This window comes from Rhinolophus ferrumequinum, chromosome 3 (genome assembly GCF_004115265.2).
Source record: "Rhinolophus ferrumequinum isolate MPI-CBG mRhiFer1 chromosome 3, mRhiFer1_v1.p, whole genome shotgun sequence".
NCBI classification, from domain to species: domain Eukaryota; kingdom Metazoa; phylum Chordata; class Mammalia; order Chiroptera; family Rhinolophidae; genus Rhinolophus; species Rhinolophus ferrumequinum.
In genome coordinates this window covers 63236129-63258544 of record NC_046286.1, presented here as the reverse complement: position 1 = coordinate 63258544, position 22416 = coordinate 63236129, and the positions used below count along the sequence as shown (strand labels likewise).

General features: G+C 38.3%; 1 protein-coding gene across 2 annotated transcripts in view; it reads right to left on the bottom strand.

Moving 5' to 3' along the window:
* The window catches only part of SLC16A10 (solute carrier family 16 member 10), a 105663-nt gene that overhangs the window by 42716 nt on the left and 40531 nt on the right, over positions 1–22416 (bottom strand). For both annotated transcript variants that reach the window (XR_004422694.1, XM_033102889.1), the window contains exon 2: positions 2257–2401. Coding sequence is in view for 1 of the 2 variants with exons in the window: in XM_033102889.1 (XP_032958780.1) it covers positions 2257–2401 (145 nt within the window). In the remaining variant the exon portion in view is untranslated. The remainder of the gene's footprint in view (positions 1–2256; positions 2402–22416) is intronic.

Here is a 22416-nt window from a genome sequence, read left to right as displayed (position 1 = left end):
GTAGTGTTCCAGATAACTGCAGCTTACTTCTTAAGGTACTAATTTATTTTTATCTAACAGTTTTAAAGGCGAAATCTAAATCTATTATACATTTCTCTGCCTTCTTCAAAGTGTGTATTTAAAGTAGTATTGACACTGATTTCCATACAGTTACACCCCAGTACTGTTAAGCTGTCATTTGGAAAACCAGGGAGCCGCGGATATAAATTGGAAATGTTCTTCTGCATACCATTTTAAATGCCAAGTGCTGGGTAAGATTAAAGTACATAAGCTTCGTGACAGCATTTTCATTGCTGCTGAGCATTTTTCACTTCTGAAGTTTCACCTCAGTAACAGGTAGTTCACATTGTTGGAAGTTTGACAACAGAATTAAGTGCAGTGCAAATCAGCAAGTAAATCAATAACATACCAGTCACGTGTGCAGCAAGGACAGTGACGTGACCTGGGGCTGCCAGAGAAGGCTTTCCTACAGATGCAGAACTCGGCTTTAGGGAAAGTGGGTCCATTGTTTAACACTTGGAACTTACACTACCTTTCCCCCCTTGCTCCTATATATTGCTTTGAATGTTTGGTAGCTTTTGATCAATAAGTTAAATAGTGAAACTGAATAGAAAATATGAAAACATTAAAAGTAGTAAGGTAAATATGGCTTCAAGACATTTTGTTTCCGTTAAGGGAGAAGAGAGAGAGAGCTAGATCACAATGTAAAATATATTTCATAATTTTTATTTTTCAATGGTAAAAAAAAGTTTGAAAAACACTGTTTGCAATAAGTAGGTTTGTATATGTGTTTTGTCTACCAGACTTGGTAGTAAGTTCCATGGGTTTTCTACCTCTTGATCCTCCACCAAAGCCTGAGTGTTAATCCATTCAGCAAGTGCTGGGGCCACAGGTACTGACCATGGGTACCTGGAGGCTTCCAAGCCAAAGCAGGTGTCTAACGAGGCGGTAATAGCACAACGTTGTGTTACTGCTAAAAAAGAACTAAAAGTAAATGACCTAAGCAGAATCTTATTTCAAACAAAATTGTTTTTAGTTTCTTAAAAAAAAAAAAACAACTTTAAAAGAAAAACATCATAAAGACATTTTAAAGATGGCATATATATTTTCTATCAAGAAATAAAAATAATTGTTTAGAATCCAAGTAAAACGTCTAAGTCAGGTGAAACAAAGGCTCACTGTAGAATGGAGGAAGGGGTGTAGGTGGGAGGGGGTGGGGGTAAAATGAGTAAACCAAGAATCCTGTTGATTAAATCGCAAATATTTAAAAGTAATCAGGGCAGGAAGCGTAAATTTGGTTTTTTTCCCTAATGACTTCAATAATGCTTTTCAACTAGTGCATGAAGATAGGGAAGGAAAAGAGGCAGGAAATGAAGATAAACCACTAAAATAGAGACACAGGATGGAAATCGCTTAAGAGGTTTTCTTGTTAATCGCCTCCTGTTAACCAGAGATACATATTAAACCAGTGTTTCTCTAACGGGATTATTCTGACAATGCAAGGAGATTACTAGGAGAATTGGAGCTTCACACAGAAATGTGCCCATCAGCTCTTTGCAGTTAGTTCCTCGTCAATGCACTCCATCTTTTAACAGACACGGGGAAAGTGTATTGATATGAAGTTTTCTTTTAAGCTGCATTTGACCATTTTATTTTGCCACAATCTTTTAAAATTTTAGCATGTTCTTTAAAAAAAAATACACACAGGAACTCTCTACCTGAGTTGAAATAAATAGCAAAGTTTTGATCTCATTAATAAAAATATTTCATATGGAGCCTACGAACAACTGCTTCAGCCACTATTGTACTCTTTGGGTCTCAGACTGAGCTGACCTTAAACTCATGCCGTTGCTTTAGACAACTGACTTATAACTTGAGTTCTTTAAGGATGTTTATGTGAATAGAAAAAAACAAAAGGAGAAACATTTTTCTTGGCTCTGGGGAACATATATATCCTGCCTGATGTCTACCTCTTAGACTGCAGGTGAAAGCATTCGATTTCTCAAGTTCTGATAAACTGCTGTAGACAAAAATGTATGAGTCGGATGGCCTACAGCTTCAGCAATGAAAAGGAAGATTTTTTCCTTAAAGAATTAATTGGTTTTACTGAACAATTCATGAATCGGGCAGCATCCCATCTTGCAAATAGAGGGGAGTTCCCAAGGATTTTTTTCTTTTAAACAGCCATTTCTGAAAGAAAAACTTTCAGGCATCTAACAGTTCTTGAAAAACAACATAAAGAAACCAACTCCTTACCTCACAAAAGAACTGGACATGAGTCCAATGAATCCAACAGCAGCTCCCACAACAGCTGTTTTCCGACAACCAAATAGGTCCGTGAAGACGCTGACTATTGGGCAGCAAAAGAAAATCATCCCCATGGAGAGAGAACCTACCCATGCTGTAAAGAGAAAAAGGGGGACATTACGACATGGTAAATTATATTTGTACTGATTCCGTAAGACATAATACCTATTTAGGAAGATATTAATGCAGAAAGGGTATTACCGGACTGATGAATGGGGGAAAGTTGGAATAAATTAGTAACAAAACTGAATTATAGCTCAAAGGATTGGCCAATACTAATTATAATTAGTATAGCATTTATTGGTGTTTAATCGAGTTCTTGAAAAGTTTGTTCTTAAATAAATCAGACATTCTTCTATGCAAACACTATTAATGTCAAGCCTGATTTCTATGGTTTTAAGCAACTTCTAATCCATGGGGGAAAATTCATTTTAAAAAAATAATGAGATACAGTTAAGAATGCACGCCTAGCTGGTCAAACTGCAAAGAAATTATGACCACTGAAATCAGGATAGTAGTTAACCACTGCAGGGAGGAAAGAGAAGTATAACCGTTTGGACCCAGTGGTTAAGTACTAAACATTTGCCTGGAGTCTGGGCTTAGTTCTTTGGCTAAGGGAATCAAGCCATACACAGGTAGACTATTTGGTGACCTGGATAATAGTTAGTACCGGGTATTCACTTTATTTATAAAACCATACATACGTGTTACCTTCTTTTCTGAAAGTATCTTATCTTTGACAATAAAAAAATTAAGAATCATGTCATAATTTTCTGTCCTGATTCTGTAAAAACCAAAACAAAAGAAAGCCAAAAGAGACAGAAACAAATACTGAGTACAAATTATCACAATTTTGTGCCAAAGAAATGAGTGATCTCATAGGATATCAAGTCTATAAATTCTTCTTAAAAAGTATAAAATAATGGAGCCAAAGGGGACATGGGCTATAAAACAGATTTGGGTCCAAATCCCCCAACTCTGTAACTATAATACATTCATGGGCAAGTCACGTCCCCTGTTTTCTTATCTCAAAAGCAAGCCAAACACATACCTTTCCAGAATCATTACGGATTAGATAAAATGTATCTAAACCTCAGTATCTAGCACAGAAGCGCTTAATAATTTAGAATTTTAACAACAACAACAAATTGTCTTATAAAATGAAATAGGTGTTCTACAGAGCTCCATCAAACTCTGAAAGTCTAGTATGTTCCTCTATTTCCTCAGCAAAAGGAACTAAGTCCAGACCCTCTTCAATGATCACTTAACAACAAGGTCCAAAAGAAACTTGACCACACTGACAATTTCATTTATTTCTTTGCCTTCTTACATTTTGAGTTATTTTTTAAAACTATGTATATTTTAATCAGCCATATTTCTATTTCCTTGCTTCCCTTACCAGAAAGCAGGGAGACTGTTATCTTGAAACAAAACTCAACGAAGAGACTATACAACTAATGCAATCCTGACTCAGGTGTTAGTAAGGGGATTCAGAAGTGGGCAGTGGAGACGCATGGCCCAGGCAGGTTAGCACGGCCTCTGCCCCACAGGTGCAGAGCTGTTCAGTACGGCACTGCTTGAGAAGAACTTCTTAGTCTGCTATCCCATAGAAAGACAACACCAATTTATAATTTAATCTCATTCGAAAATGACTTTAGTCATCTCTCATGTTTCTGAAACAATCTAAACAACCTAGGCAGACTAGAAGAGTAACATCCTAACATCTATTTTGGACAAAATAGATGTTACTTTTGGATAAAATAGATGTTTACTTAATTGTACTTTTGCAATTAAGTAAAATGCCAACACTAAATCAGAGACCACATTAAGAAACCCAAGAGCATATACCTACAATATATTGCATGTAAAGATCATATAAGTCAAGGCACTTTGAAGAATAAAAGCAATTCTTTATGCGTTTAGAGTTTGATCTGCTATACCAAATATGAACATTTTTATAGATTTCTATGTGCACTGAACAAGCACAAACTGCAGGATATAACCAAACACACCTTTATTTTTGTCTCTACTATCCTCTTTCAATGTACGCGGGGGACGGAGATGCTCCCCTGCCACTGGGCGACCACTCAGCAGGCCCACATGATTTCCAGCCGGTGTTAAACAACAGGCCTACGGTAATGTCAGGTAACAAACCAACTTTCACCTGGCAATCAAAGCTTTTTTCCCCAACCCTAGCGGGGAGAAGATCAGCTTTGTCTCTTTTCCAGGAACTTCTCTTCCCCTCCCTAGCTGTCATTCTCTCCAAAGTGGGCATACAAGAGAGGTACGCTGGGAGAAGGAAGGCAAGGAGATTCTGACTAAAGTGGTCCTGCCAAAAAGACTGTCTGATGATATTTGAAGCTCTTTTTTCTCAGATGCACTTTTGTGGTTTCCTCAGAGTTCCTTCCAGCTGTAGCTCCACTGACATGGATCATTCATTCTCCTCCTGGCTTTCAGGCTATCACTTAAAAGACTTGCTGTTGGAGCCTCATTGCCCTTCTAGACGCTTTATTTGGGCAGGAGTCAAAGAGCTCCAGGCTGCCCCTCTTCCCCACTAGGCCTGCCGCCGACCTGCAGGAAACACTCATCTTTCCTTTGCTCTGACAAACACTGGAGTGGAGGCAAATTCCAACACAGCCACCTCTTGGATAGCTCTTGCCGTAGGAGCAGTTAGCCAGCCACAGTTCTCTCCTTGTTGGATTTCTCAGGGGATTCCGACCCCGATCCTCTGTACCCCCTAAATGAAGAAAAGTCTTTAAAGCTCCTCTTACTAGATAGCAAGTGAAAAAGTATGCATCCCCACTTCTCCCACAGGGTGTGAGGAAGTCACAGCATAATTTTCTGAAGGAACCCTCACAAAATATCCATCTTATGGGTTTTAGAGCTTCTAACTGGTTCTTGAAAATGAAATACCTCACTTTTGAATTTCACAGTATCGTACCTTACTGCCTTAGCTAAAATCCCAGTAGTGTATTCTGTTACAATAATAATTAACAATAGATGAAGTTAGGCCTATCTTCTGATCAAATTCAAGAAGAAATTAATTCCTGAATGAATAACTATTTGCCATTGTAAACTCATAAAACTTCTGGTTTTTATAAAGTTTTAACCTGGTATCTGAAAGAATCCAAGGCCTTATGGGTTATGATATATACCATAAAAATAAAATAGACTGTTGTTCTCTTCCAAGTATCACTGTGATTACTAACAATAAAAATTCAACATTGAATTTTTGAAATTCAGCTGTTGAAATGTTAATATATTTTTGTACACCAATGATCTCATTTAATCCTCAAAACTCTGTTAAGTAGTGCTTTTAGTTTTTTTTCTTGTTGTTTTTTGTTTTTTCAAGGGGAACAGTAGTGGGCAAGGAGAACAGGATTTTATTGGGGAACATAAAGTCCTGTGATTTCCCCAGGACCCATCAGCTCCAAGTCAAGTTGTTGTCCTTTCCATCTTAATTGTGCAGGCACAGCTCAGCTCCAAGTCCAGTCTCCATTTTCAAGCTAGTTGCAGAGGGCACAGGCCACCATCCCATGCGGGAATTGAACCGGCAGCCTTGTTGTTGAGAGCTCACGCTCTAACCAACTGAGCCATCCATCCGCCCCAGTAGTGCTTTTATTAAGTTCATTTAACAATTGAGAAATTAAAGTACATAGTCACTATAACCAGCAGGGTAAAATTTTTATTTAAAAAATACAAACTAGCCCTGGCCCCTCTATGTAATTCAACCAAATAGCTACACGGGGTTTCCTAAAATTGTTACAGAAACAAATATTTTTCAATGGAAGAGGTGCTATTTAAATTATGGAATAACATTCTCTCACTTCTTATTAAAAGTGCCAATTATGTTCTAAGCACTATCCTAGGCTATTGAGATTCTCTACCTTCCAAATTTTCACTCTAGTAACATATATGCAAATAGAAGTCCAACCAGAACACCATATAGAATGCGCCAAATACCTTAAGAGTTACCAATGTGAAAAAACATACAATAAAGAAAGGCTTTTAGGATGTGCTCGTCGACCCTACTTGAATATATGCATGGGTTGATGTTATACAGAGAGACATCCAGTAAAGCCAGGTTGGGAAATCTTTTTTTAAAAAATACCAGGAAGCATTCCAATTTCCCCATCCAGATCCTCTGTTTCCTGCTCCACACTGAGAACAAATCCTGACCTCTCAGCGTATGGACAAAGGAGAAGGCAAATCACTCTAAGGAAGTGGTTACACTTAATGTCTAAGTAGATTTTCCTACATATTAAGCAAAAATAAAAATGTTGTCATTATGTAGATGTAAATGAATGGAAGGGCAAAGTGTTTACCATTGAAAACATCCAAAAGGAAAATTTACTGTAGTGAGTTTAGGCTGATAAAAATTCTTTTGCTCTTTTTTGGTAGATCCAACCCCCATTTCCACTTGATCTTGGCCTCTTTCAAGACATCTTTGCTCTGTAATAACCTAACATTGGTCTAATAGCCTCAAATGAAATGAAACAACACTATACAAAACTGAGATTTTAGTGAAAAGTATTATTTAACAAAGACCCAATGACTCTTGGCATGGAACTGTCTGGCAACTACACAAAAAATTCAGGAATGAGTAGATTGTACTTGACCATTTTATTGCCATCCTAAAGATTATTTGGTAATATTTCACTTAGGAGTGGTTTTAAAATGATTTGCTATCAACTACTGTTAATGGTATCAAATGATATCAACTTCTCTTAATGGCCAAGCAAGCCCTCCTGCAGATAGCAATTATAACATGTGTGCAAGGCAGAAATTATTTAAACACACTGGAAAATGTCTAAAAACAGACAGAAGTTGGAGGAGAGTTTACTTTTGAAAAACTGAAACTGGAAGAAATAAAAATTGCAAGTTTGTGGGCTTTCTTGAGGATCAAAAACCTATGCACGTGCTGGGTAGACTAGACAGGGGCCAGATGAAAGAAAAGCAGCAGCTAAAGAAAAGCCACCGTCAGAAGCTGTAAGAACTGGGCAGAGAGATCAGCTGCTGTCCACCCCAGAGAGACAGAGTTTGCTATTTGAGCCCAGGCAAGCTAGCTGCCTATTAGGAACAAAAGATTAATAATCCTCAGAAGAACAAAACTGAATCAGAGTTACTTCAAAATATAATCTACAAAGTCCAAGTTTCAACCTAAAATTATTAGAATTGCAAAGAATAGGTAATCAATATTAATTCACTCTGAGTGGGCTCAGACGTTGAATTTAGCAACGACTTCAAAATGGCTATTATAAATATGTTGGAAGTATTAAAGGATAACATTTTCAAAGAATTAAATGTAAAATGTGGTCTTATTGAGTAAACAGATAGGGAATCTCAACAGTGAAATGGAAACTCTAGGGATGAAAAGAACAATAACTGAAAAATATATTTCATAGACTCACTAGCAGATTGGAGATAAATGATAAGAAAGAATCTGGGAACATGAAGACAGAAATGACCCAATGCAAAGAACAGAGAGAAACATAATATTAAACAAAAACGAACGGTCTCAGAGATCTGTGGGACAGAAATCAAGAGGCTCAACATAAGCATAGCTGAAGTCCTAGAAGAAGGGAGAAAGATAAAGGAGCAGAAAAAGCTATAGGAAGAAATAATCCCTTCGCCCGAATAACAAACTTTGTACAAAGCATTAACCTACAGATCTAAGAAGCTCAAAGAACCTCAGGAAGTATAAACCCTAAGCAAACTAGTCCTAAGCATATCATACTTAAACTTCTAAATGCCAAAGATAAAGAGAAACTTTGAAAGCATCCAGAGAAACCTGACATATTATATCCCGGGAGAACAATGATACCATTATCAGTCGGCCTCTCATAAGAAATTATGGAGAATATTGGAACTGTCAAAGTGCTGAAAGAGAGAAAACTGTCCTATATCTAGCTAACCTAGCCTGCAAAAAATGAGGGCAAAATAAAGATATTTTCAGATAATAAAAATGGAGAGAATTTGTCACTAGGAGATTTCCACTACAAGAAATGTTAAAGTTCTTAAGACTGAAGGGAAATGATACCAGCTGATAACTTGGGTCCAGAAGGACTGAAATACACACACACACACACACACACACACACACATGCTTTTTCCTCATTTCTTTACAAGATATATGACTGTTTAAAGCAAAAATTATACCATTGTATATAGATGTTTTATACATTCATACACGGGGGATGCCAAAAATAGTATACAAATGTATACAATGTTTACAAATGTCTACAACTGTACACAAAAATGTACACAAATGTATACAATGTTGATACATTGGTCAACATTGCTCAAGCAGTAGTTTGCCATAATCAGAAGCGTCTGGACGCTGATGGTAACCACTTTGAGCACCTCTTGTAATTGCAGAAGTCAAACGTGACTTGTATTCATCTTTTGTTATCGGTATATATTATTACAATTTTAATAGTTTTTTCCTTTCTTAAAATATGTATACATTTTGGGTGTACCACACACACACACGCACATGAATGAATAACAGCAGCACTGAGGATGGAGGCAAATGAAAATATACTGTCTTAGTGTTCCTACATTTTACCTGAAGCAATTCCATATTAACTTAAAATACATTGGGATAGCTTAACGATGCTTTTGTAATTCCAGGAAAGAACTAAAAAATAATGCAAAGAGATATAGCTAAAAAGCCAAAAAAGAAATGAAAATTGATTACTAAATATATTATTTGATTAATGCAAAAGAAGGCAGAAGAAAAGGAACAGAAAAACAAAAGTCAGGTGAGACAAATAGAAAATAGCAAATTGTCAGACCTAAATATGACCATATCAGTAATTAAATTAAACAAAAAAGACTAAAGACTCCAATCAAATGGCAGAGGTTGTATGACTGGACAAAAACTCAAGAAATAGATGCACTTTAAATACAAATACATAAATAAGTAGGGGAAAAAAAGGTAAAAATATATGCCATGTAAATAATAACCCTAGGGAGGCTGCAGTAGTTATACTAATATTAGACAAAATAGACTTCAAGACAAGAAGTATTACTAGAAACAAAGAGGAATGCTTCATAATGATAAAAGTATCAATGCATCAGAAAGATATAACAATGATAAATTTATATACATTTAATAAAAGAGCTTCAGAAACATAGGAAGCAACAAAATTTGATTCCTACCTTACCATATTAAAAAATTACCTCAAAAGGGATCATAAAACTTAAATGTGAAACAGAAAACTAGAAAACTTCTAGAGGAAAGTATTGGAGAAAATTTTTTGACGTTGGGTTAGGCAAAGATTTCTTAGATACAACATCAAAAACACAGTCCACACAAGAAAAAAAATGATAAGCTAAACTTCATCAAAACTAACAACTTCTCTTTGAAAGACACTGTTAAGAGAATGAAAAGACAATCCACAAATTGGGAGGAAAAATTGGCAAATTATATACCTAAAAAGAACTTTTATCCAGATTATGTAAAGAATTCTTGAAACTCAATAAAAACCAAGCAACCCAATTTAAAAAAAAAAGGGGGGGGGGCAAAAGTCACTCCACAAAAAAGATATACAAATGGAAAATATACATATGAAAAGATGTTCAACATCATTAGTCATAAAGGAAACATGAATTAAAATAACAATAAGGGCCAGCTCGGTGGCTCAGGCAGTTAGAGCTCCATGCTCCTAACTCCGAAGGCTGCTGGTTCGATTCCCACATGGGCCAGTGGGCTCTCAACCACAAGGTTGCCAGTTCAATTCCTCAAGTCCTGCAAGGGATGGTGGGCTGTGCCCCCTGCAACTAGAAAATGGCAACTAGACCTGGAAGCTGAGCTGCGCCCTCCACAACTAAGACTGAAAGGACAACAACTTGAAGCTGAACGGCACCCTCCACAACTAAGATTGAAAGGACAACAACTTGACTTGGAAAAACGGCCTGGAAGTACACACTGTTCCCCAATAAAGTCCTGTTCCCCTTACCCGATAAAAAAATCTAAAAAAAAACAAATAATAATAACAATAAAAAACCACCCATACCTATTAGAATGGCTAACATGAAAAGTACTTATCATGGGGCGGCCAGATGGCTCATATGGTTAGAGCGTGAGCTCTGAACAACAGCGTGGCTGGTTCGATTCCCACATGGGCCAGTGAGGTGTGCCCTCTACAACTAGAGTGAAACAACAACTTGACTTGGAGCTGATGGGTCCTGGAAAAACACACTGTTCCCCAATATTCCCCAATAAAAAATTTTAAAAAAAAGTACTTAATCATACCATACAGCGCTAATCATACCTAGCGCTGGTAAGAGGATGTAGAGAAACGGGATCTGTCATACACTCGCCCTGGGAATATAAAATTGTACAACAATGGGCCAGTGAGCTGCGCCCTCCACAACTAGATTGAAAAAAAACAACAACAACTTGACCTGGAGCTGAGCTGTGGCCCCACAACTAGATTGAAAACAACGACTTGACATGGAGCTGATCGTCCTGGAAAAACACACTGCTCCCCAATAAAAATTTAAAAAATAATAATAAAATAAAATAAAATACAATAAAATTGTACAACCACATTGGAAAACACTTCAGGAATTCTTTTAAAAATTCCTACCATACCTTTACCATATGACTCAGCCTAGGTATTTCCACTCCTAGGTATTTACCTAAGAAAAACAAGAGTATGTGTCCATACAAAATCTTTTATATAGCCATTTATAGCTGCTTTATTGCTAGTCAAAAACTGGAAAGAATCCAAACATCCAGAAGTAAGTGACTGCATAAACAAATTTTCATGTATTCATACCATGGAATACTACCCAGCAATAAACAGCAGTGAATTACTGATAAATACAACAAGGATAAAAACCAAAAAAAAAAAAAAAATCACGCTCAGTGAAAGAAGCCAGACCACAAAGGAGTACATAAAGTATGATTCCATTTATATAAAATTTTAAAAAATACGAATTAATCTATAGTGACAGAAAGCATATCAGTGTTTACCTGGGGATGGGGGAGGGAGTGTTGGTTGAGCTGGAAAAAGGGATTACCAAGGGGCACAAAGAAACTTTTGAAGGTGATGGATATGTTCATTATCTTAACTATAGTAGTGGTTTCATTGATGTATATACATATGACAAAACTCATCAAATCACATGCCTTAATCATACAGTTTATTATATGCCAATTACACCTCAATAATGCTGGTTAAAAAAAAAATGAACCTAGATGGAAGATTTCAACAACAAAAACAACAACAAAAATAGATGTCATTAGAAAAACAAACACACCAAACCAAACTGACAGAACTAATGGGAGAACTAGACAAATCCACAATCATAGTTATATATTTCAGCACATCTCTCTCAGTAATTAATAGAACCAGAAGACCAAAAAAAAATCAGTAAAATTTACAAGTCTGAATGACACTATCAACCATCTTAACCTAACTGACATATTAGAGAACTCTATATCCAACGATTGCAGAAAACTTTGCTCTGCCAGCGAAATCATTCATCACTGAGGAGGGTGGGATGGGGACAGATGGAAGAGAGAACATGTCTGCAATGCCTCCTAACCCACGGGAAGGACCCACACAGAACTGTCTTAGATCATCAAGCAACGCTGTGAGGTACACTATCTTCATTTTAAAGATGGCAGATAAAACATTAGAGATGTCAAGCAACTTGCCAAGGTTATGCAACTGTAGTGGGATTCAAACTAAACATTCCAGGTGCAAACAGGGATAAGAAGGCATGCCCGAGAGTCCTTTATTAACAGCCAGGCACCGCACTTGATGTTGAAACAAAGCCGTACCTCCCTGGAGAAGCTCACAATCCAGCTAAATTAAGACAAAATCCAGACCTCAAGATGACACAGTGAATTCAAACTTCCATGCATCATCCGCTGTTCCAAATACAAAGTAACAATACAGTTCAAGAATTTAAAAAAAAAAAAAAAACACAACAAAGACCTGGTCATCAGCTAAGAGTAGCTGCAAAAAGGGATGGGCTAGGCTGGGCCTACCTTCTAGGGTCCAGGGCTGGAAGCACGCACTGGCGATTGTAAAGAGGACTAAAAGTGCTGCCCATGGGCCAGAAAAGGAGATGAACCCATTCACCGAGGCCAGAGCTGGAACAGCTCCACACCTTGTGACAGGAGGCTGGAGGAGTGTGAGTTGGAGGGAACTCAATGATTTCTACACAGATTAAAGATTTAGAACGCTACAAGCGTCTAGGAGAGGAGGGAGACCCTCTGGCTGGGTCTGAGGTTTTCAGTGTTACTACAAGCACAGAACTTAAAAAGACCTGGTTCTAAATGGAGAATTCAAGGAGTCACGTGGAAGAAAGTGCAAACCTTTAGGTAGGGAGGGTGAGGAATCCTTCCAACAAACAAAGCAATATACCTCCCACTCAGACTGATCCTGTAAAGTCAAATTCTAAAAAACTGAAGCCAATCCAATGCTAAGAATGACAACCAACAAAAAAATTACCAATTAGCAAACAGTCACTCCAGAAGAAATTAATTCTATAGAGCAGTCTGACCACCACTCCAAAATCAGTATGCTTAGAACTTTCAAAGAAATAAAGATCAATTTTTATTTTAAAAAAAATTATGAAATAAGCAAAAATAAAACAAGGGCAAATACATAAAAAAAGAGTATTCATCAGAAAGTCTGGTTATGAAAAAATAGTCACTGAAATAAATAAATTCAATAGATGAAAAAAACTGTATTCTAGATTACAGATTACAAAGGTAAATACCAAAAAAAAAAGTCAGGATTTTAAAATAAAGGAGAATATCCTGACCTCATGATAGAAAGGTTTTTCAAGACATAAGCACAAACCATGAAGGAAAATATGGATGAGATGTGACCTCATTAAAATGTATAACTTCTATGCAACAGAAGACCCTAGAATCAAAGCAAAAATAGATGAGCCACAGAATGGAAGATCATTACAGCAGTGCATACAACTAGTAAATTAGCATCTAGCATTTATAAAGATAGCCTAAAAATCAATCAGGAAAAGACAACCCAAAAGTTCCAAGATGGCAGATAAGGGGGGAAAAATAAAAAAGATAACCCAACAGAAAAATGGGCGAAAGAGTTGAGAGAAAATATACAAAGAGAAAACCCCAACATGGATGGATCTTGAGATTATAATGCTAAGCGAAATAAGTCAGACTGAAAAAGCAGAGAACCATATGATTTCACTGATATGTGGGATATAAACCAAAAACAACAAAAGAACAAGACAAACAAATGAAGAAACAAAAACTCATAGAAACAAAAACAATAGTTTAGTGGTTACCAGAGGGTAAGGGGGGAGGGGATTGGGAGATGAGGGTAAGGGGGATCAAATATATGGTGATGGAAGGAGAACTGACTCTGGGTGGTGAGCACACAATGGGATTTATAGATGATGTGATACAGAATTGTACACCTGAAATCTATGTAACTTTACTAACAATTGTCACCCCAATAAACTTTAACTAAAAAAAAAAAAAACCCAATGGCCAATTGACTTTTACAAAGATGCTCATTAGTAATCAGAAAAATGCAAATTGAAAAGAATAAATTATCATAATTTGCCAAAAATTAAGAAATCTGACCATATCAACTTTCAGTAAAACTATGGGGAAATGGATACTCTTATGCATACCCACATACCCACATAAATGGAAATAATCATTGCAAACAGCAATTTGGTAACATCTAGCAAAGCCAAAGATGTGCATACCCCACATTCTAGCACTTCCACTTCCGGGTATGTGCTCCAGAAAAACGTCACACAAGGAGACAGAAATAAGAATGTTCACTGAAGCACTGTTTGTAACAGTAGAAAACTGGCAACACCGCAAATGCCTATCAGCACTAGAAGAAATAAACGCTGGTATTACACACAATGGGATACAGGTTCACACATATGTAGTGATAGTAGAAAACATGATGGGAATAATAAAAGCCATTCAGGATAGTTATTACCTCTGGGAAGGCATGAAGATTAGAAACGAGAAAGGTACAGCAAGACTACAACTGAGTTTGTAATGTTTTACACCTTTTAAAAAGGAGAAAATCTTAGAATCCGAGTAGAACCGAGTAGTGGGCATATAGAACATGCATTTGTTATATTATTGATAGGATCTCATGATGCTTGCCGATGAGAAAGGCAGCTGTTTTGGCTACAAGTTCCCAGGAGCTGGCAGGTAGGATCACAGTGCTGACACTCGATAGGGCAGAGGTCCGCCTTAAGCTACAGGTAGTGTGAGGTTCCATTCCGTGGTTTCACGGACACCGGCTGCCTGGCTAACTGGTATCTACAGTTCTCGGAAACCTCACTCTCAGATAAAAACACCCAAGTCTTATCTCAACAATCAGATCAAAACTGGAGACCCCTCGGCTTTGTTTTAGAATAGTGTTAGATTTACAGAAAAACTGTGATGACAATGCAGACTAGTACCCACGTGCTCCAATCCAGCTTCCCCTAACGTATTGGCATCTTACATCAGTGCCGTACATTGGTCATAACTAATGAACCTATATTGATACATTATTCAATCTATACTGAAGTCCATACTTGATTCAGATTTCATTAGTTTTTACCTAATGCCCTTTTTCTGTTCTAGAATCCCATCCAGGACACCACATTACATTTAGTCATTATGTCCCCTCAGGTTCCTCTTGACTGTGACAGTTTGTCCCTCTTAGCTGACAGAGCTAGGCAATACATACACGCACACAAAGCCATGTATATACACATATCTATCAATATTTTCTATATGTAAGCATCCATATCCATATTACACTAAACAGGAATTCATACTGATGTCTTCATCTCTAATCCATTATCACAAGAGTCATTCTAGCCTTCTCCCTTGCTCGTCTGTAACCTTCCATTCCTACAGTGAAAACTCTGAGAATCTCCTACTCTACACCTCAGAAAATCACACAAGTTAAAGGAGAAATGAACTTACGCTTTGAGAGGCAGTCACGTCTCCAAATAACCATATTTTTCTGTTTTGTTCATAATATCAAGACCTATAAAGAACTTCAAAGTGATGCTAAGATCACCCAGATACAAAGTGAATTAAAGCTTCACTCTCCAATACTTTCCAGGTCATAGCACACATAGAAAAGGATAACTCTGGAACAGCCCACTGATGTGAAATGGACAAGTTTGCTCATGGCCGGAGGCCATGACTCACTCAGACTTGAGCCTCAGGAGAGATGATGGGCTCAGCGCTGACGCTCAGCTGTCACCACTCACCTCACTTGGGAGGCACTGAGCTGAAGGAACGTGGCTCTAACGACTACAGAGATTTCTGGAATTGTGTATCCTATGCTACACCTAAAACATGAAAAGTAACATACTGTCTGAGATTAAAAACAATCCCAATACATTATACCCATATCAACTGCCAGGGTTCACCTTTCATGTACAGCTCTCAGGTATTCAAAGTAGTATACATTTGGTCTTGAGTTTGGGGGATTTTTTTTTTTTTTTTTTTTGACTCCTAACTTAGATTCACAGCTCTGGCCTGTAATGCAAAGCTCCTCACTCATTTATTAAAGCTCACATAAGAATAATGAATATTTTTTCTTTTTTTATTTTAAACTTTTATTTATTTAAGTGTATTTTTCCAGGACCCATCAGCTCCAAGTCAAGTAGTTGTTTCAATCTACCGTTTTTCCCCAAAAATAAGACCTAGCCGGACCATCAGCTTTAATGCGTCTTTTGGAGCAAAAATTAATATAAAACCGGGTCTTATTTTAATACAGGACCCGGTCTTATATAACATAATATAAATAATATATTATAATGTAATATAATATAATACCAGGTATAATATAACATAATATAATGCCAGGTATAATATAATATAATACCAGGTCTTATATTTATTTTGGTTCCAAAAGACGCATTAGAGCTGATGGCACGACTAGGTCTTCCTTTCAGGGCAACACGGTAGTTGTGGAGGGCACAACTCACAGCGGCCCATGTGGGGATCAAACCAGCAACCTTGTTGTTAAGAACACCGTGCTCCAACCAACTAACAGGCCGCCCCAACATTTTCTAACCTTACAACTGTTCAAAGTAGAAGATAAAATCCTCCAGTCCATGTCCATAAGGCAGTGTGTTGTGTGGCTAAATGTGAGTCCTGATTAGGCTTCTTAGTTTCCATGACAGGATGACAACCTGACAGTCTGCTAGCTTGATCTTGAAAAGAGGTGAATGCAGTGTAATTCAACAATAAAATACCCACAATACAGGTCCTAAGCACCTGGGCAGTTCTTACTGAAAGCCCTGTTGAAAGCAATGATATTTAAAGAAGACGGGGAAACGGTGCAGTACACGCTCCACGTTACCCTTGGAGGAGGCCTGACCTGGAACTGTGCACTTGGGCCAGATCTCATTGGCCCCTGGTAGAACTGCTTTCAGAGCTGGCTCTTGATGTCACAGCCTTAGCTTTCATCAGGAGACCTTTAGAAGAGGATGAAGAGGATCAAATATATGGTGACGAGAGGAGAATTGACTTTGGGTGGTGAACACACAATGCAACATGTAAATAATGTATTATAGAATTGTACGCTTGAAACTTATAATTCTACTAACCAATGTCACCCCAATACATTTAAAAAACAAAAAAGGAGACACTTAGAGAAACTCCCTGATAGAATTCCTTTTACTCAGAGCAAGCATCTTGTCTTTGTAAGGAGAGAGGAAAACTAACATTTATTGAACACCTACCATGTGGCAGACAATATGTGGGACACTTTATATAAACCACTTCATTCAATCTTCACAGCAACCCCAGGAGACAGACAATATCCCTACGTTATAGTAGCTGAAGTAGCCAAAGCGCAGCTACTAAGTAATTTGCCAGAGGGTACCCAGTTATTAAAGTGGAAGCCTTTAGATTTATACTCTGTACTTTCTGGTCCAAAGCTCTGCTCTGTCCATTCCTTCACCGCTTGTAAACAACAATACTGCCTTTATAACTTCTTGTCAGTGCACCTGAGCTGGGGAACCATTTAAAGCTCGGAGGACAAGTCAGTGACCCTTTCAATAGGATGATAAGGACCCAGTCAAGCTCTTAAAATGCCTTTTCTATGGAACAACATGTCAGAACCCAAGCTCTTCTAAAAATGTTCTACCATACTGGCCCTCAGAGTTCTCCCCCTCCTCTGAACTTCTGTAGTACTTATTGTTGATGCCACCTGTTGTCACTGACCCAAGGTTCTTTATCCTGTGTGTTGTCTTTACACACACACACACACACACACCCAAGTCTAAATTTCTAAAATGTCACCACCATATCTTATATCTGCTTTTTCCCCTTCTATCTTCATATCATAGTAAAAACTCAAAAAGTAGCAAGTAAATGAATGAATGGAAACATTCTATCCTTGGAAGAGAAATTACTGCTGGATACATAATATCAGGTCTTCTCCCTTCCTCAAAGAGGGCGGGATCCAAATCCACCTCCTGTGACCACAGTAAATGTTCCTCCCCTACTCTGGCAACATGCTTTCTGAGAAGCCAGAAAGGAGTTCCTGCACATAAAACCAAAACTACTTACAGCATGGTATTAACCATTTCTGTACTGCTTTACTTCTCCCACAATGAAAGAGCCCTGATTCATTAGGTTTTCCTTGAATTTCACAGTATAGCCTTGTTCTGCCCTAAGTTTCACAGAACTAAGTCCAATGTAACAATGAAGGAATTTTTTAAAAGTTAACTCTAATAAAAATGTTGAATAGAATATAGCTAACGAAGGTGAGGACCAAGATCTGAAAGAAAACATAAGTTCTGTTTATCAAATGTGTATGTGACACATTTTTGCATTCAACAAATATTTGTTAAATGCCTATACTGTATGTGCCGTTACTATTCTAAGTGCTGAGGAGACAGCAGCAAACAAAGACAGGAATTCCTGCCCTCGTGGAGCTGTCATCCTACTGGGGGAACAACAAAAAAAAAAATCTAGAAAAAACAGTTGATATGCCAGTTGGCAAAATCAGGACTCAAAAACCATATAAAGAGGGGCAGCTGGTTAGCTCAGTTGGTTAGAGTGTGAGCTCTTAACAACAAGATTGCTAGTTCGATCCCCACATGGGCCAGTGAGCTGCGCCCTCCACAGCTAGATTGGAATAACTACTTGACTTGGAGCTGATGGGTCCTGGAAAAACACACTTAAATAAATAAAAGTTAAAAAAAAGTCTTAAATATATATATATATATATATATATATATATATATATATATAGTTATATAGTTATATAGTTATATAGTTATATATAGTTATATATGTATAGTTTTATATATAGATATATATATATATATATATATATATATATATATATGAAGAGAAGACTGAAAGCAGCAAAATCAAATTTAATGGAGAAAAAATATGGCATCTTACACACAGAGTCCAGGAAATTAAACGGACAAATATAAATGGGAAGAGGACATACAGCTTTATTCATGCAATAACTACGTATTGAATCATAGACTCCTCTGGGCACTGGGGATCCCAAGAAGCTCAGAATCAAGAGAGACAAACCACCTGAAACTAATAAATAAAAATAAATTTTTAGAAAAGGAGAGGCAGACTTACAAGAACAGAACAGTGTACAGGGTGGTGACTGACCAAGGTGTGAACTGTGTACTATGGGACTGACCACTCGAGAGCGGTACCCACCTCAGACGTGGGAGGGAAGGAGCTGTCACTCTTCCCTCTGGGTCACTCCCAAACTGTCTTGAAGGACAAACAGTCCTTAATCAGGCAAGGACAGGGGAAAGGCAAGGCAGGAACATTCCATGTAGAGGACACCGCACGTATGAAATTAACGCCTGTAAGTGGCTGTCTAAAGGGTGTAGCCAGAATCACAACATAGCCTTCTCTGTCATTCTCAGCAATACAGACTTTAACCTTTAGACGGTAAAGAGTCATCATTGGGTTTTAGCCTGGGAAGTACATGATCAGATGGTATTTTAGAAATTTCAATCTGCCAACAGTTTGGAGAGTGGACTCTTCATGGGGGCGACTGCTAGGGAGGCAGTTGGAAGGCTTCGCTACAGCTGACAAATGACAATGATCTAAACTCAGAAGTAGTATAATACTCCTTTTTGTATTATGCTACAAAAGTAGTATAATACTCCTAATCTGTAACCCAAGAAACAGATTAGAGAGATACAAATAATGAAAGCAACACCATTTGTGATTCATTAGCTATGTAAAGATGAAGGGAAAGGAAATAAGGTTGACTCTCAAAAGATAGAAGCAGGTGACAAAGTGGAGGAGAGGCAGAGGCAGAGTCTAGGAATAAAGAAATGACTGGGTCTGGGGAGTGGGGAAAGGGAAAGACGATGAGTTTGTTTGAAAATACCAGCAACTTACTCAATATGCCTAAAAGTGAGGCAAGTTTATTTTTCCAAAATTATTCCTCAGGGAAGAAGGAGCTGCTTGATATTAATTTCTCTTTCAGAAGTTTCCATATCATGGGGTATTGTCTCAATGTCTATATTTTGAACAAATCATTTTGGGGAAAGACAAATAACTACCTTGACTATTGCTGGGTTTAGATGCTACTAGAGGTAACCAGATGGATGAAATTGGTTAAAAAGTAGCAAAGAAATTTAACACAATTTATAATTTTCCTGGGAGCACGCCTCACACAGGCATGGTTGGATGTTAGAAATTTCAAAAAACAGCACAGTGAGTAAGCAGTTGTTTTGTGGAGATCACAAATAGGCACCCACAGGACAAAAACATCTGTGCTAATACTGTGCGAGTAGAGACTTGTCACAGCGAAGCTTCCTCATTCCCTGGCCTCTTGTTTCCATTCAGGGACTTCCCAGTGGAGACAACTCAAGGCCTGTCAGTGACTGCTCCTGGGGGAAGATGACTATCTGCTTGGTGCCTCTGATAGAAGGAACTGAGCATGTCAGGCGGCCCCTTCTGGGCTTCTCTCCCCCTTAGTGGTGGCCTGTGCTCAGAAGGTCCAAATTCTGATCATCCATGTATACATATGCAAGGCAAAGCCTGCAGGAGAGATTACAGTAACCAGCTCACCTGTGACTGCCACACCAGCTCATCCTTTAAAATGCAGAGGGAGGCATTAGATGGCCATAGATCACAGTGACATTGTTAATGACAATAGCTGGAATTTATTTAAAACTCACTAAATGCCAGAAACTATAGATGCTTCATATATATTAAGTCATTTGATACCCACATAATTCTATGAGGTAGGTTATTCTGGAGGCAACTGAGGCACTGAGAGGAAAAACTTGCTCAAAATCACACAAATCTAGTGAGCGGGTGGTGAGGCTGGAATTTGAGCCCGGAGCCCTCTCTCTTCGCCGCTATGCTATATACTGCCTGGGAAGCGATTTAACCAAATATTGTAATACAGCCTATATTAAGAGGACGAGAAAAGGGGTAATATAAAAGAGTTCAATCTTCATCTTTCATTGAAGGAAGGCTGCAGGTAAGTTTAAAAATTCAAAATATAGCCATGTAAGCATTTTGTTTAGAAACTTAAAGATAACCAGCAGCAGCCGCTTTAAGAGTTGAAAGCAGCTGCGTTTGGAGCAGGGTGCCCAAGGTGGGAGGGGAGCGGGACAGGGGGAGGCTCCCTTTGGTTACAAGCCTTACAGAAATCTGACCTCTTACACTCAACACATACATAACTTGGATAATCATAAAAACTAATTATAGAAAGAAAATTGATACCCACTTTGTAAGAATGAATCAGGCATATGCCCGGTCCCTGCTTTTAAAAACCATATGACACCATAATGATAAAATAACTTACTGAAACTACGCAGCAAAGAGCCTAAGCTGCAAATGACACCACCGGAACAGGAGAGTCACGATGGTGGTGTGGCCGGGCTCAAGATCGGAGAAGTCTGACCCAAATTCCTAGGAATAGATTGAATCTGTGGGTCAGATAGCAAAGTTAGAGGTAAGATTCCCAAGCCCAGTCAAAACACAGCTTCTCCCGATTTCGGGCGATGGGGGAAACGGGATAATAAAAAACAGTCTTATGCTTCTAACTAGTTTTGTCTAAGCTGGAAACCAGCTCAATTACTAACCTGCCAGAACATTCAACCCTTGAAAGCATAGACAACTATCCTTCCTTTAACAATGAGAATACTTACACCGCGAAGGGGAAATGGAAGACTAAAGTAATTGGTGCAAAGCAAACTAGAGAAGAAGGGTAGGGCCGTGAGAGGTGGCTTTGCCACCTGCATCAGTTCTGCCAAGGAAGGTAAACATCAGGCCAGCACAGGCAGAGGAAGACAAGTACTTCAGAAACATCCTTTGTGAGATTTTGGAGAACTTAAAAGTGATTTAAATCATAAAGCTTTATCTTACTATTTCACACTTAAGAGCAGCACGTGTTGTTTTAAAAAGTAAAAAGGAGTATTATACTTCACGGAGCTCAGAGTACTAAAGATCATTCTAGACAGCTACAATATCCCCACTCCCTTCAAGAGGGAATAAAGAACTGTCTATTCCATTTAACTCCATTTGAAGGGGTATATATCTAGGTACAAGTAATTCAGGTAGGTCTCGGACAAACTCCAAGGGGAAAATTCCAGTTAATCTCAAACGGCCACCCTTCGGTAACCCAACACAGAACTTTGTTCTACATATTTCCTGTAGAGTTCTGTGCTAAGTAACATTAAGCGCTTGCTATGTGCCAGCCACTGTTTTGGTGCATTATATGCATTACTCGTTTAATCTTTAAACTACCCTGATTGAAATACTCTTACTAGCCTTCTACAGAGGAGCAAACTGAGGCACAGAACGGTAAAACAACATGCCCAAGGCCATAAGGCTACGGGGGGGGGAGGTGGGGGGGAGCCCAGACAGTCTGGAGGCCATGTTCTTCTCCACCACACGTACCAGGAGCAGCCCACCCCTGTGAACGGCCACAGCAAACCTCTGCAGACACTCTGGGCCTCCTCCTCCTAAAACAATCCCATACAAACAAGTCCTGATATTCTAAGGAAGCATCACAGATAAGTTTCAACCGAACAGGTAGATTCCTGTCTCCATGAATCAAATACCTCCTTGCCCCGTCCTAAGTACCAACTAAACAAAGATGCCCT